The following is a 16190-nucleotide window of genomic DNA, read 5'->3' as shown; positions in this document are numbered from 1 at the left end:
CGGGCCAGGTCCCCGTTCGCGCCAAACGAGCGTATGACGTGCGCTGTGCGTGCTCCTGCCCCCGGCCGCCTTGTTTTCAAACCGAGGGGGCGTGTGTGATTGGCCGGCGCAGGGAACACGAGACTAACGGTCGCGGGAAAGCCGCGGAGTCTGAACGGCGAGAGGGGCTCGGCTGGGCAGCGCGCCGCGAGCGAGCGGGGCCGCACCGAGCTGAGCGTGTCCTGCGCCCGGAGCGGCAGAACCAAGGAGCGCCCAACGCGGCGCCTTTGGAGTGGGAGCAGCCGGCGGGGGCGGGAGACGCGTCTTCCCGCGGGTGGGGCCCGTCCACGGCGCTGGGAGCGGCCCGGAGCCCCGCTCCTACCATGAGCTTCGTGAGCCTGCAGCAGGCCGCGCCGCGGCGCTTCTCGGCCCGGCGGGCAGCTCCGATCCGGCAGAAGCTGCTGTTCCCGGCCGGCAGCAGCGACTGCGAGGAGGAGGACGAAGAGGAGGAGGAAGGGGGCAGCAGCGGCAACAGCACGGGCGAGGACTCGGCCTTCCAGGAGGCGGATTCACCGCTCTCGGCAGCCCGCACCCCGGGGCGGGGCGAGCCGCAGCCGCTGGAGGAGGAGATGGAGCCGGCGGCGTCCGAGTTGCCCGGGGAGGAGGGGGACTCGTGGGAGGAGGAGGGTTTCGGCTCGTCCCCCGTCAAGTCGCCCGGTGCCTACTTCATGGCCGGCTCGCCCTCGCCGCCGTTCAAGGACCGCCGCTGTTGCGTGGAGTCGCCGACACGTTTCGCGGCGGGCGGGTACCGGCTCCGAGGCGAGGCGCCCCGCTCCCCCCTGCCCGAGTGCCCCGGCACCCCGCCCCACAAGACCTTCCGCAAGCTGCGCCTCTTCGACACGCCGCACACGCCCAAGGTGAGGAAACGTGGGCGGGGGGGAGTGGGCGGACAGAAGGAGCCCGTGTGGGCGCTGGGACTGTGTAGCGCCGCTCCCATCGGAGGGCGGCGATGGTAGCATGTGGGTGTCCCGTGTGCCAGTGCAGCGCGTGGCGCGGCCTCGGCACAAGCTCTCGTGGCCAGCTACTTGTAGGGTTGCGTCTCGATTGGTCAAAGCACCGTACACACAAGGCCCTGTGCGATCATTGGTGTGGAGAAGGTTTGGCGCCCCTTGTCCCCCAGTTCCTTGTGGTTGTTGCAGGCTGTTGGAGAAGGGCAATGAAGGACTTGGCTTTGTGGTTCTTGTTCAGATATCTTGTGGGCGCAGGAGGTATAGTCAGTGGGCAGACCATGGGCCAGATGCTGTCAGGTGCTTTGAAGAGACCGTGCAAACATTATACTGGCTATTGGGTTGGGGAAACAAGTAATGTAGTGACTTTCTGTACGTTGACTTTAGCTTGCCTGAGAAATTTGGACCTCGTCCAAAAATAACTGACTTTCCCTGTAGTACAGTAAGGCTCCCTACATTATGTGGGCTAGAACCAGCCTATTTGCACCAGAGGAGATGCTCGTTCACTCAGAACCCTCCTTACTAGAAGAGTACTATTATTGTCAGGCAGAAGACCATAATCAGGAAATAGTCCTTATTGTAAATCTAGAAACAAGACCAGCAAGCTTAAAGTAAGTGTAATACAAATCGATGAATATGTCAAAAGCACTAACTATACTCATTAGGGAGACAAGGTGGATGAGGTAACTTCGGTTATTGGATCAACTTCTCTTGGTATGAGAGAAGCTTTGTAGCCAAGCAGAGCTCCTCCTCCGATAGGAAATCCTGGGATGTGCATGGCTACGGCCACACTACAGAATGATAATTTTGTTTCCTTTTTAGTGCACTAAGTAAACTCAAACAGAAAATGGTGCTTTCCAAACTCTTCCAGAGGCATCTGGTGCTTTAAATGAAGAACTGCACAAACTTAGGATAGCTGATGCAATTTGCAATGAGCTAAACAGTTTGTAAAAATGCCCCTTAATTCCTTTGTTCTTGGGACTAAAACAAAGTTTTCTAACTTATATTTTGACTGCTACCGCCCACTTTAGTGCAATGGTTACATAATTTGATTTGTCTGTAACCAGACACAAAAAAATGGTTGGCACCTTTTGCAAGTCCAGCCCACAAATTGTCCGTTAAGATTATATAACAGATGGATCTGGTCTGTTTAAGTACTTTTTTAATTCGTATTTTAAAGTAGATGATCACCCTCTTGATTTGACACAATTTTATTAAATATTGGACATTTCCCAGTCTCGCTTTATTTTTTTATCTTAAAATTGTAGCACAGTGAGATTTATCAACTTAGTTTGATTACTTTGTCATTATAAATGTATGTAAGCTCTTAAATGGATCCTGGCTTGCTGGATGTTGGATTTTAAAAAAGTAGATTTTGTAAAACAAGTCCTAAGAACAGTAGGTATATTTCTAGTACTACTAACCACTACCCTGAATACACATTTTTAAGTGACACTATCAGCTTTTTAGTCCTGGTTGTCTCAGTTTTAATCTAACAAATGTATTACATCATGAGCTTTTATGGATATAGTCTAGTTTTATCACATGAGTTAGAATGGAAACTTCAGAATCCAGGGTGAGTCATGCTGGATGTGTCTCATTGATAGCATGCAATGCAGAAACACAAGCCTATGTATTTTGCTGCTATACACAGAAAATGCTCACTTTACACATATTCAGGGTGCATGAAACTCACTTTAATGCAAGTTTTGCAGAACTTGACGATTATCAATATCAGAGAGGTAGCTGTGTTAGTCTGTAGCTTTGAGAACAACAAGAAGTCTTGTGGCACCTTATAGACTAACAGATATTTTGGACCATAAGCTTTTGTGGGCAAAGACCCGCTTCATCATATGCATGAGGGGGGGAGGTTCAGAGGGGTATTTAAAGAATGGGGTCCCAGAAAAAGGGAGGGCCAGAGCTGACAAGGTCTATTCAGCGAGGTGGAAATGGCCCATTATCAATAGTAGGTATCAAAAGAGGGGAAAAAGATCAGACAGACTTGTGTTTCCCTCTTTTGATACCTACTATTGATAATGGGCCATTTCCACCTCGCTGAATAGACCTTGTCAGCTCTGGCCCTCCCTTTCTGGGACCCCATTCTTTAAACACCCCTCTGAACCCTGCCCCCACAACTCATACATCTGATGAAGCGGGTCTTTGCCCAGGAAAGCTTATGCTCCAAAATGTTAGAACTTGACCATGTGTGGCTGTCAGCCTGACTAGCTTCCCACAGCTGCAGACAGGTAGTCAGTCTAAGAGAACCTTCCTGCCTTCCCAGAGCAAGGTAGTGGGAAGGCTTAGCTCACCTAGCTGCCAGCCCCTGCTGGCAGCCAGGAGGGCTAAAACCCCCTTCCCAGAATGGCGCTGCTGTCAAGGCTGACAGCAGCCCCACCCTGGGAAGGTAGGGACAAGGGTTTTAGCCCCCCTAGCTGCCCGCTACTGCAGGCAGCTAGGGGGCTAAAATCCCTGGCCTTGCGCCCTTCCCTTCCCCTCGGGGTGCCCCAGTTCAGCCCCAACCTGCGCATGGGGCTGCAGCCTCAGTCGCAGCACACAGGGCTCGGGCTCTAGCCCCCTGTCCACCACCCCTGTGTGCCCCGGCTCATCTTCACCTTCCCACCTCCCCTTGCAGCCCTAAACCACCCCAGGCTTAGCCCCCACTGTCCAAGCCCCTCCTGCCCCCAACTTACCTGAAATTTGGGATATGCAAGAGATGTGTGGAATGCAACACTTGTGTATCCCGAAGGACTACTGTATAGTCGAGATTCCATAATCTCCACTCCAAATCACCTGATTAAGAGGGTTTATGAAAGCCCATGACCTAAAAAGTTTAGTCAATAAATTGCCACGGTAATGCATGTTCTAAAAGTCACAAGCATGGCTACCCTTCTGAGACAATTTTATTCATGTTCTATGACCTTGTCTGTGTGTCTGACGCCCCTGTGTAATTATTCTGTTGTTTTGTGGGTATTTGACACAGCAGCAAAACTTGGGGGCGGGGGAGAGGCAGAGAGAGAGAATTTCTAAACTGCAAATTAGTAGAAGGAACTAGGGCTGCTGAAATATGATCAGGTTCAAAAGCATCTGTAAGCTGTTTCAGAATATGTGGGGTTTTTTTTTTTCCCCCCAAATCAGTTATTCCCCTCCCAGACTTCCAAGCCAGTTGTTCGATGCTTGAATACATGGAAATCTGAAAACATTATTTGTTTGGAAACACTACATAAGTATGTAAGTCAGTAGTGTTTTAACTTTCTGTGATGAAAATTGTCTATAAGTAATTAGAAGCAAATGGTTTTGGTTGATTATTGATAAGAAACACTTGGAAAATACTTTTAATCTGAAAATGTCTTTTTCTAAATGAAATTCTGGTCTCTAATGGTATCAGTTGAATAAAGATGTAATGTTTAGGTTGTAAAGCATGCAAGTGTGACTTAAGTGTCAATGCTTGCATATATTAAGTGCAACAGGAAACATGTCTAGTGGGGGGCATGTCATTGAATCCTGATGCTTCTAAAAATCAGAATGAGAGAGCGAGCATGGGCATGCTTAGACCACTTCTAGGGATTCCGAGTCATGACAGACTCTGAGTGAAGTTCTGGCACTCAGGCTATAACAAGTTCTCTAGTCTTTAATCTTATAACTCAAGGGTAGGCAAAATACAGCCTGTGGGCTGAATACTGTCTGGGAGACTTTCCATCTAGCCCTCTGAGCCTCCATGCCTGTTAAAAGTGCCCTCACCTTTGCTGTGCTGCCCCAGCCCCCACAAGGAGCTGGCTGCCAGTTGCAAGCACCTCTCTGAATACCTCCTTGGGTGAGGGAGGCAGTCTGTCTCCCCCAGGTACTGCCTATTCTCCTAGCAAGATCCTCCTAGCTCCCATTGGCTGGAAACTGAACAGTGGGAGCTGCAGGGCATTGCTTGCAGGCAGTGGCAGTTTGTGGAGACCTGCTGTCACTTCCTCCCTTGCCTGCCCCCAAGAGTCGTGTTAGGAGGAGAGAGTAATTTTTACTTCAGTTTCAGTAGGTGACCTTTCTTTGCTATGAAAATATCTCTTGGCTTGAAGTAAATTGTTACAATATCTGTGTATAATAAACACATTTCAGTTTCTGAATATTCTGAATATATTTTGTGTATTTCTAATTCCCATAAGTATAGATTTGAGCAGGAGCTCTGCTAATCTTCTGATGGGGCTAACTTTTTTACAGAAGATAAAATAATGAACATTTCATAGGCAAGTCATAACAAGGCTTTACTGTGCTGCTGTGTAGCTGAGCCAGTAATGTGGTGTTACTCAGCCAACATCTATGTTTACAGTGGAAGATTGACTGCTCAGGTTCATTCTTACAGGGTGCAGTTTCACGCATGCGCCAGACGACATAGTCTGGGATCAACTTCAACCTTGGAACTCCTGGTGAGCTGCAAGGATTAAGGAGGGTCAATAGGAGGAGCGCTCCTGTTGACCTGCCTTGAAAACAGTCACCAAAGTCAGTGGCTGAAAAGTCGATTTTAGGTATCAGCCATCAACTTTCCTTGTGAGTATAGACACCGCCTTAGTGTTCAGTAGTTAACAGTGCAGCATGACTGTATACTTCATGCTTCATGGTATTTCTGTTGAAAGTCATGTTAATTAATTATTTCACCCTTATGTATTTTTTCCACCAGTCTTATATCCTGGCAATTGCTATGTCAGTATGAAAGTTTAAATTCATTCCTAAATTCTAAGTACTGATGAGCCTTTTGTTTTTTGTAGAGTTTGCTTTCCAAAGCTCAAGGAATGGGCTCCAGCTCAGTTAAACTCCGGATAGGCTCCCTCTTCATGAATGTGGGGAAGTCAGAAAAGCAAGATGCTGATATGAGACGGACACCTCATGTGAACATTAATCCCTTTACTCCAAACTCGCTGTTCCTTCAGACTTCAGCTGGGCAGTGTCATAGGAGAAAGAGAACACACTGGAATGAGTAAGTAACTCAAACACTTCTTTATCAAGCTTATTTTAAAACATTTTTAGCTCTTTAAAGAGTGTTGCTAAGTTCCATGGGAAATGTCTTGTTACTTAGAATTCAACAAATGCAAAATGTACATTCTTGGTTCAATAGCAATAAGTATCTCCAATGTGAATGGCACCGAAAATTACAGTGGGCAACACAAACATATCCTATAGTGGGGTTTTTGTTATTGGTAAAATCAATTGAGATAGGCTTTGGATTTAGGAGGAGATTAACAAATGTGTCATTGGTTAGAGAGGAATTTTAGCTGGAGATGGGAAGCCAGCGGTTGAGTGACAAGCCAGATAGTAATGTTTGTTTTGGTTCTGTTAGATGGGAACTAGAGAGGGAACATGCATCTCAGTTTTTAAACTTCTAAATATAATAGGAAAAAATACATGAGAGCAAAATTTTGTACATGGGTATTATCTTAAATGATTTCACTTTCCAGACTTTGAGTTTGATATTTTACATTACATAGAAAATGGAATTCCTTATTGTCTGACTCTTGACAGTATTATATTCATTTATTGAAAATATACGTTTACTTTTAATGTAACTTTCAGCTCTTGTGGGGAGGACATGGAAGCAAGTGATGGAGAGCTTGAGGATGAAACTATCAGACCTGCCAAGGTAACACATTTATAACTTTGTGTTTAATGAGTAGTATGATTTGCAAACCTAAATCTTACTTTTTCCCTTTTTAATCATTGCAGCGGATCACAATAACAGAAAGTAATATGAAGTCACGCTATGAAACAGAGTTTCATGAATTGGAGAAGATTGGGTCTGGAGAATTTGGTTCTGTATTTAAATGCGTAAAAAGACTTGATGGCTGTATCTATGCTATAAAACGATCCAAGAAGCCCTTAGCTGGCTCAGTTGATGAGTGAGTATGTGGGTGTTTCTTAACTAAAAGCTAGATACTAAATCTTTTATTTCCTCTTTATTTTTTCATTTATCTCATGAGGTGTTCCGGTATATGAACTAAACTAATACTTTCAAGATTAATAGAAGTTTGCAGGAGTTTATCAGTTTTATAACTAAAACCTTCAAGTAGCTTTTATTTCTAACTTACCAGTCTTTCAGAAGTTACAGGGCAGTATTGTAGTTTGTGAAGTAGGACTTGGGTTCTGCTCCCAGCTCTGTGACAAACCTGTATAATCTTGAGTAAATCACTCTAGTCATCTCTAAAGTAGAATAAAATGTAGAGGGAAGTGTGCTACGCTGATGTCTGTAACCCATGTCATGATCCCTTCCTGCAATTCTTCACAGAAATGCAAAATATTAAGTATTGCTTTGTGTCCTCTTTCATCTAACCCATAAGTGTTTGGTTCCCTTTTTAAACTCTGGACCAAAAGAACGAATCTATAGTTGTATCAGGACCCTTTTCTAAAAAGGCCTTTAGGAATGTCAATGATGCTTTGAAGTGATTGCGAATTTGCAGCCCCTTCTTTGAGCCTTTCTATCCATGATAAAGGCTCTGCTCTTGAAGAGGAGCCAAATACTACCTGATCTAGAACAACAGCTTGTATTTTAGTATTTTGCCTTTGGTTAATCTTTTTATAGTATAATATAAATGAATTTATTTTTAACTTAAATATTCACTCACTGAGATCATCAGTGCAACTTCAGATACTGCCCAAAGAAATGAGTACATTCAGTAAAGATTGTTAGTATTAAGTTTATAATGGCAAAGTGAATTGTTTCTTTTCACTAGTAAAAGTTAGCTCAGTTACTTGATAACAATGCCAGTACTGACAGACGCATACCTGTTTTTTAGTCTGTGTTAATATGGCTACTGCTGTACTGATATGTGACTATATGTAGTTGGAGATACACATTTCCTAGAACTGGAAGGGACCTTGGGAGGTCATCTAGTCCAGTCCCCTGCCCTCTTGGTAGGACCAAGCACCATCCCTGATATCTGTTTGCCCCAATCCCTAAATGGCCTCAAGGATTGAACTCACAACCCTGGGTTTAGCAGGCCAATGTTCAAACCATGACATGGGGTGTATATGCATACATGCACATATATCAACTTCAAGCAGACCCAAGTTTAGACACTTTGAAATTAGTGAAAGCCTGTTATGTCATTTTAACTTTTTTCTTTTTTTTTAAATAGGCAGAATGCTTTAAGAGAGGTCTATGCACATGCAGTTTTGGGGCAGCATTCTCATGTAGTCAGATACTACTCTGCATGGGCAGAAGATGACCATATGCTTATACAGAATGAATATTGTAATGGTAAGAAAAACCTGTTACCAGTCTCCTTGCCATCAACCATAGGTCTTCTAAAGTTGTCTGTTGGACAAAGTGTATAGGTCTCTCTTGGGCATTAGTCTGGAGTGACTGGCATTGGTTTGTAAGACATGGGTTTTGGCATATGTGCCTAAACTAAAAAAAAAAAAATAAAATTGCTCTTCGCCTGTCAAAATTCCAGTAATTCAGGAGGTGAGATGCAAGCGTGGTTTGAAGCAGGGCAAGGAGGGAGCCACCTTTTGAGCTGAATAGCTCAGCCTTCATCAGGATCAGCGGCTCAGTCTAAATCACAAATTACAAGTGACTTTGATTTTCAGTGAATTGTTCACATTACCCATATCAGATAAAATATTTCACAAAGAATTAATCTCTGCCAGAGAGAAAAAATTGCAAACTTGGGGCATGCTATTTTTATAAAACACTCTTACAAAAGTTAAACTAACTTTCTGTAGTGCTTTTCATGTTAATAATACAAAGTATGTTGACTATAAAGTATTACCTATGGATAAAGATTTTTTTATATGTTCCTGTACTGAATTGTTTTGGGACTGTGAATAAATTACTTAATTTCTGTTTCCCATATTTACAGATGGGGTAGAGGATGGGGTGAAAATACCTTTATCAAGTCATATGGTGGCTCAAAAGGCGCTATGAGTGGAAAGTGTGTTAATTTAGCACTTACAAAACTAGTAGTGATAGTTCTTTATTATTATTTGGCTCCATGCCATGAGCTGACCTACTGAATTTGGAAAGGGCCAACTTGGAGAACTTCTAACTGGAAAATTCTGTGATATCTTACAAAAGTCCCTTTAGATGGGTTTAACAAAATAAAGATTAAATGATTCCATGCAAGACATTTGGGTGTTTATCCAAAAAAGGTCATGCCTAAGAACATACTCAGTTCTCTTTATCTGAACTTTAATACTGTTCCTGTTGGGGTTGTCTGACCACCACAGACTAAATCTATTACATCTTTATGGTTTAGACTGAGAGATTCATTACCTTTTTGATTTTCCTTTTGTGTATAACTTTTGCCCTGTGGCCTACATTCTAGCCCCAAGAGAGGATATTCCAAAAATTGAGGCTTTCTCCATGGTACTAACTTGGCTTTGACTTCCCAAACTCTTACGCTGTGGAAGTGTATGGTGACGTGGCCTCCAATTATTGGTTGTTTTGGAACACTTCGTCTCACATTTGGGATCCTATGAAAACTACAGCTATTGATTTTGTTCCTTTACATATATTTCAATGTAGAAGGGAAAGGAAATACACTCATCCCTTGTTTAAATGAGTACTTTACTAACAAGTACTTGCTTAAACAAGGGACACATTTACTTACCTTAGTTCACTGTATGAGTGAACTCGCCCTGGTAATACAAGGCTAGTTCCCCTCCCTGTGGCTCCAGTGTGCCCTGATCTGATGCCCTGCAGCCCCAGCCTGACACCTCCACCCCTCGTCTGGTCGGCAGCAGCTTGACCCCTGCCGCTGGCCCCACTGCCCCAACCTGCGGCAGCCTTAACTCCCATGCCAGCATGCAGACTGTCCCTGTGGCGCGCGCGCACACACACACACCCCCTCTCTTCCCCTCCCCCACCAGCCCAGTAGACCTAACCCTCTGCAGCCACACACACAAATGCCCTCTGCTGGACAACACACCCAACCTTCAGCAGCCTGAACCCAACCGACCACCAGGTTTTAACCCTCCCTCCCACTCATTGCCCCAAACTGCCCCCAGCCTCTAACCTTTTCCAACCCCCAAACCCAAGGTTCACGTACCTTTCAAAAGCAGCGCCACCTGTTGCCACTCCTTTGCCATGTTCTAGGAACCAATCAAAGACTTTTACGTGTATTTTAATGAGAATTTAGTGTTCCTCTTATGAGTTTTCGCCTATGAGCACAAAGTTGGGAACCAATTGTGCTTCTAGAGCAAGGGATGAATGTATACCATGTGGCCATTCTAGTCTTTCTAGACCACTGGCAATGCTTGGTGGACCATGAACCACGTTTTGGAAGTGTGTGCTGTACGTGAAATGTTTTTCATTTTATATAACATGTTTTGGCTTTGTTTTAGGTGGCAGTTTAGCTGATGCCATAAGTGAAAACTATAGAAATATGCGGTATTTTACTGAACCTGAGTTGAAAGATCTATTACTGCAGGTGGCTCGTGGCTTAAAATATATTCATTCAATGTCATTGGTACACATGGATATAAAACCTAGTAAGTATATAAACTATTGTTCTCAGAAGTTGTGTGTACAATTTCTATAGCTTGTTGAGTGTTGCAAGAAAAATAAGCTCAATAACTGTATTTTCTCATAGTGTTGCAATTCAGAGCAAGAGAGATCAGTTTTAGAAATGTCTTATAAAGTGGTTTGTTTATCATAGATCGTTTCTGTGGAACTACAATTGTATGAGAAATCAAATTAGGTGAAATTTAGATCTGAATATGTTTCTTTGCAGGTAATATCTTCATATCAAGAACTTCAGTTCCAAGTATGACATTAGAGGAAGGTGAAGATGATGACTGGTCTTCTGACAAAGTTATATTTAAAATAGGTAATGAAAATGCTGTAAGCTTAAATATCAGCTATGTAAATCATTTGTTTTTTGAAAAATAACTCTTCCTTTTGAACTATTCCTTGTAGGTGATCTTGGTCATGTAACTAGAATATCTAGTCCACAAGTAGAGGAAGGAGATAGCCGTTTTCTTGCAAATGAAGTTTTACAAGAGGTAACAGCATTGTTTTTATTAACCATCTGCCCTTCTTCCTCAGTTTATTTTTGCCTGAATGGTTCATTCTCCTTTTGGAATGTGAAAACACAAATACTTTGTGTCCTTTTCCAAATAAATCAGTCATTTTCAGTTTCTATTCCAGTATTGGTATTCACAGAAAGTTTAACTTTGCTTTCCTTGCAGAACTATACTCACTTGCCAAAAGCTGATATTTTTGCTCTTGCGCTAACTGTTGTGTGTGCTGCTGGTGCTGAACCACTTCCAACTAATGGAGACCAATGGCATGAAATTCGACAAGGAAAACTGCCAAGAATACCACAAGTACTTTCTCAAGAACTCTTGGAGTTATTAAAAGTAAGAATCATCATATGCAAATGACTCCTTCCTTACTCTGATACTATTAAGTAGTGATTTTTTTTAAATATATCTTTCTTCAAGGTTATGATTAGTCCAGATCCAGAGAGAAGACCTACAGCAGTGGCTCTGAGCAAGCATTCAGTGCTGCTGTCTGCTGCCAAAAAGAGTGCAGAGCAACTTCGTATAGAGCTGAATGCTGAGAAGTTCAAAAATTCACTCTTGCAAAAGTGAGTGCACAAGTTCTTTGATTATCAGATATAACTCCATGTGTAATTAAATTGAACTCTTGTTATAAAATTTCAAACTATTAAAAATAGGACATTAGAACACAGGAACTGATCATGAAAAATACTTTGCAAAATGTTTGTCACCCAACTCTTTTCAAATTACTTTTTCCATATCATAAATTTTTACTCATCACCTTGCGGATACTACTTCGTACTTTACAAAAGTAGGCTTATGTGGAAGGTACCCATTTTGAAGGACACACCTGAACCCCCTTGTCTCTAGTCTCTCCCTTAAAGAGGAGGGGCTGACATCTCCAGATTAAAAGCATGGATTTTGGCAAGCAGTTGAAGCATACTATAGAACTTCTTTCAATGTCAATGTGGCTCTGACAAAATAACTGCCTACCAGTCTACATAAATAATCTCACAGGACATACAATAATGGACCTTAAAGTAACAGTCTTGTTACTCAGCTGTGTAGCTGTGTCAGTCTGTGGCTTCACAAAACAAAGCAAGCAATTATGTAGCGCCATGAAGACTAACAATTTTATTTATTTGGTAAAGAGTTTTCATGGGGTGACTGCCCAAGCCCAGCAAGCCCTGAGGGTGAGACTGGAGGGCTTTGACCACAGGTGGGGGAGTGGTCCTGTAACAGCCAGTGCTGAAGGCTTTTTGGGCTGTGGCCCCAATCCCTAGCAAATTTTAACACCTGCCCTAGCAATCCCATTAAAACTGGATCAAGACCCACTCTGAAGGTCCAGATCCCCCATTTGAGAATTGCTGAGTTAGAGCATTTGAGTTTGTCACCCTGTCCTTGAGAGACTTTAACAGAGAGACAATTCAACGAAGGTTACAAGTAATGACTAGGGACATGTAAGTTTGATATGAAAGGTAATGGTTAAACACAGGAAATTATAAAATACAAAATAAATTGTATAGAAGAAGTAGATGGAGCACTGCAGCCAACTTACTATTGCAATACAATATGGGGACGTTCAATGAAACTGAAAGTTCTTACAATCATATAGGCTGAGAACATAGCAGAATTCTAAAGTAGTGGAGCTCTTTATATGAAAAGTGGAAAATCAGCATATACCTTTTTAGGAAGTTGGAATTCTTCATGGTAGAGTCTGCCTTTTTACTAATGGAATATGGGGGAAAATTCAAATGGTCAGATTATTCTACAGCTTCCTCCCGTGGTACGTTTTTGTTTTTTGTAACTTTGTCAAAAGCATTTGGTACTGGTCAGTGTTGTCCTGTGCAGCATTGCAGTTTCATGAAAGAAATAAACATGGAAATCTATACATGTCATAGAACCGGAAGGGAACTTGAGTAGTTATTGAGTCAGATCCTGCTGTATGTGTAGGGGACTGATCACCATCCCTGACAAATTTTTTTTTAAACTTATTTATTTAATCTAACCTGATCCAGGCCCTACGAAGGCCCCTTCAAGGACTGAACACACAACCCTGAGTTGACAAGGCCAGTGCTCTAACAACTGACCTATCCCTCTCTCCTTTAGTCTTGCACCCAACTCAAGGTAGACATGTTACGCAAATGAGATTGTATAGTGCCTATATTAGAGTATATAAGGAAAGGACTTTGGTGGCATTCTTGAGCTGTTAGTCACCTGATACCGTGGGGTGGGGCAGTCACAATATCTTTAGTAAATTTATTGCGGTTTACATGAAGTCATTCTTGCTGTATTTGATGGAAGTTCCTTGATTCTTCTCTTAAAGGGAACTGAAGAAGGCACAAATGGCAAAAGCTGCAGCAGAAGAGAGGGCACTGTTCACTGACCGAATGGCAACTAGATCTACAACACAGAATAGGACATCTCGACTTATTGGAAAGAAAATGAATCGCTCAGTTAGCCTTACTATATACTGAAATATCCATTCCAAAAACGTGAGGAGAGACTATGAAATCATAATGGATTGAAATTTTGAGGAGTTGAAGGAAGAATACAATTTCTGGTTTCTTGCCCAGTCTTCAATCAGTGTCTCTAGTTTTACAGAAGTAGCTTATGAATTTTTAATGTCAAAACACAGCTTATTAGCTGTGTTAACAATTGAGATATTGGACTCTAATATCTGGTCTATTGAAAACGTTGGATGTTAAGCCTTTAGTTACACTGTTAAATGTTACACCATTCCAGGTTTAACCACTATAGTGGTGTGCTGCTTTTTAGTGTTACTACATTGTAACAAAACACATTTTCCCTAGTAATTTTAAAAGGGCTTGACTGAAATGAGACTGTTCTTGAAACAGGGAAGGAATGCTGAGGAGACTGGTTTAAAGGCTATTCAATATACCTGATGTCAGGAAAATTTTATTGTGAATTTTACTTGTCTATTCAACTGGGAGCACTTTGTAGGCATTACTTAAACCATAGATAATAAGCCTGTGGAAGTATATGCCATGTGAAACTGCTGCTATTTTAGTTTTTGTCCCTTGCTGTAAACTGTAGCATTAAAACAATCATTGTTGTGTTAATAGGCTTTCTGTTAAAAAAAAATTATGTGAAAAATATCAATCTGCTTTTAGTGAAAGCAGCATTTTTCTTTGAAGCTAGTGCATTGTAAAATAAATGCACCAATTTTATATTTGAACTTGGTATTAGTGTAGTGCAATTGTTATGGTCTCAGCTATTAATGTTTTTGTAATTTTTAAAATAAAGTTCTCTGAATGTTGGGTTTTTCCTCTTCTCCATCCCTTCAATTTCATGTTAGTATGGCTATTACACATTTTTGTTTGGAGTACCTGTACATAATTTTGTTGTTTAGTGTAAGTATTTTGGCTGTTTTTCATTGTTCATGTACATAACTGTTTGATCTTGCTCATAGTATACTATACTAAACTGCCGTCTAGGATGCCACAAGACTGAATTGACTTATTCCAGTATAAGTTCTGAACTAGATACAATTTGGCTGTCTAATCACTTTTTCTGATATTAGTTAAAAGCTGACAGATATTGCCAAAAATTGAATTATAACTGTCAATCTCTACTCATTAACTTTGATTTAAACAATGTTCCCTATTTGTTTCACTTATTTGTGTTAGTATTTAATTGGCATATTAAAAGTCAAAGGTTGAGCTTAATACAGTGTCTAATGTTTGTTATGAAGTATACCGTGGCTGGTCTTGATGACCTGGTCTGCTTAATTGCAATGGTCCTGCCTCACTTCAGGGCATATGGAGGAATAGAACAAAGCTCTCCACAGGGGGCACCCGAGAGATGATTTGAGAAACAGCATTGCCAGCAGTGCAGACAGGATGGAGACAGAGCGAGGCTGAGGTGATGCTTACAGCTGTGAAGCTGACCTAAGCAACAACTGCTGAGGTAACTATTTATGTTTACCTCACTAGATCTTCTAGTGGGAAGCAGCTCCTGAAAAGCTAAGTGAGTGATTAGTGAGGGGGAAAATGAAAGTACATTCAAGTTATTAGGTGGGTGGGGAGGGAACGGTGAACAAGTAGTTGAATGAAAGGATGGGATTCTTTGAGACAGGTCTCAAAGGGGATAAGCAGTTTTTGGAGCGGAGAGAAGAGGATATTTTGTATGGTTAAAAATAAAAACATTTTGCATCTACTTTTTTAATTAAGCATGGGAGTAGTAAGCCTTTCTGGACTACTTTGAAACTCTTAATTTTAAGGAGTCACAGAAACTGTAAAGATCTCATGTCTACTAGGTGTTTGAGTTAAATGGTGGTTAAATATTTCTTTAATTTTTTTTTTTTTACTACAATCAGATTTCACACTGGGCAGCTAATGCTTGTGTTTAGTTATCTGCCTTTTTAAGGAAAGGAGCATCAAGAAATTTTGTCTAACACCATAAGGTGACAGGATTTTTGACCACTTTTATCATAAGAAGGCACAAACTATTCATTTAACTTGAATTTGAAAAGGACTTCAAATTAGTAAAAATCAGCATATATACAATTATCATTTTGTTTTGTATAAAGATCTCTGAAGAGGCACTGTGGTGTAGGATTTTAAAAAAGAATAGTTAGATTATATACTTCTATGCACTTACTAAAGTTCTACTTATAAAAGTGGGGTTTTTTGGCTTGTAATTAGTGATTTGTTATAAGTGATTAACCCTTAAACAATCTTAGTGTGACATAATTGTTTTTAGGGAAAAAAAAAGACAGGCACACAGTAAGCCTATCTTTACACTTCAGCATAATTTTGAAAGACAAGCATCTACACACACAAGACAGATTGAGCTTCCTACCCGCTCCTTCAAAAGAGAGACTCAAGCTTTGGAAAGAGTGTGTCCAGATGGCAACAGGTGCCTTTTTGACAGAAGGAGCCAGGAAACAGCGACCAGGGTGGTGTGGCAGACAAGCCTTTCTAGGCCCCACAGCCAGCTACTCCTTAAAGGGCCCCTCCCACACACAACTGCCCTGCATATGCTGCAGCCTGCTTTGTACCACAACACTGCAGACTGCATGGAGCAAAGCCCCTATTGCAGGGAATCCATGGATGTCTGTGCAGCTTCCTGATGGGGACAACTCCAATGACCTGGGCTACTGCTGGTCATGGTGGTCCTTGGCGTCATGTGCTGCCTCTGGCAGCCAACCCCTTATGGCCCAGTCCTGCAGGCCCTTGATACAGGTCCCCTGTGCCCTCTGGC

General features: G+C 42.1%; 1 protein-coding gene and 1 long non-coding RNA gene across 2 annotated transcripts in view; one reads left to right on the top strand and one right to left on the bottom strand.

Moving 5' to 3' along the window:
- The window catches only part of LOC142014590 (uncharacterized), a 28025-nt gene extending 27530 nt beyond the window's left edge, over nt 1–495 (bottom strand). The window contains exon 1 of the long non-coding RNA XR_012645986.1: nt 362–495. This is a non-coding gene — a long non-coding RNA (uncharacterized LOC142014590). The remainder of the gene's footprint in view (nt 1–361) is intronic.
- Nucleotides 108–14641, top strand: WEE1 (WEE1 G2 checkpoint kinase). The gene is made up of 11 exons (XM_074997425.1): nt 108–896; nt 5735–5943; nt 6537–6603; nt 6687–6859; nt 8096–8217; nt 10305–10451; nt 10694–10789; nt 10879–10964; nt 11151–11321; nt 11406–11551; nt 13291–14641. Exons 1-11 carry the CDS (start codon nt 363–365, stop codon nt 13439–13441), a joined length of 1902 nt encoding a protein of 633 aa, XP_074853526.1. The 5' UTR covers nt 108–362; the 3' UTR covers nt 13442–14641.
- The last annotated feature ends 1549 nt before the right edge of the window (nt 14642–16190 follow it).

Source organism: Carettochelys insculpta, chromosome 6 (genome assembly GCF_033958435.1).
Source record: "Carettochelys insculpta isolate YL-2023 chromosome 6, ASM3395843v1, whole genome shotgun sequence".
NCBI lineage: Eukaryota > Metazoa > Chordata > Testudines > Carettochelyidae > Carettochelys > Carettochelys insculpta.
The sequence above is the reverse complement of the archived record's forward strand: the minus strand, read 5'-3'. Positions and strand labels throughout refer to the sequence as shown.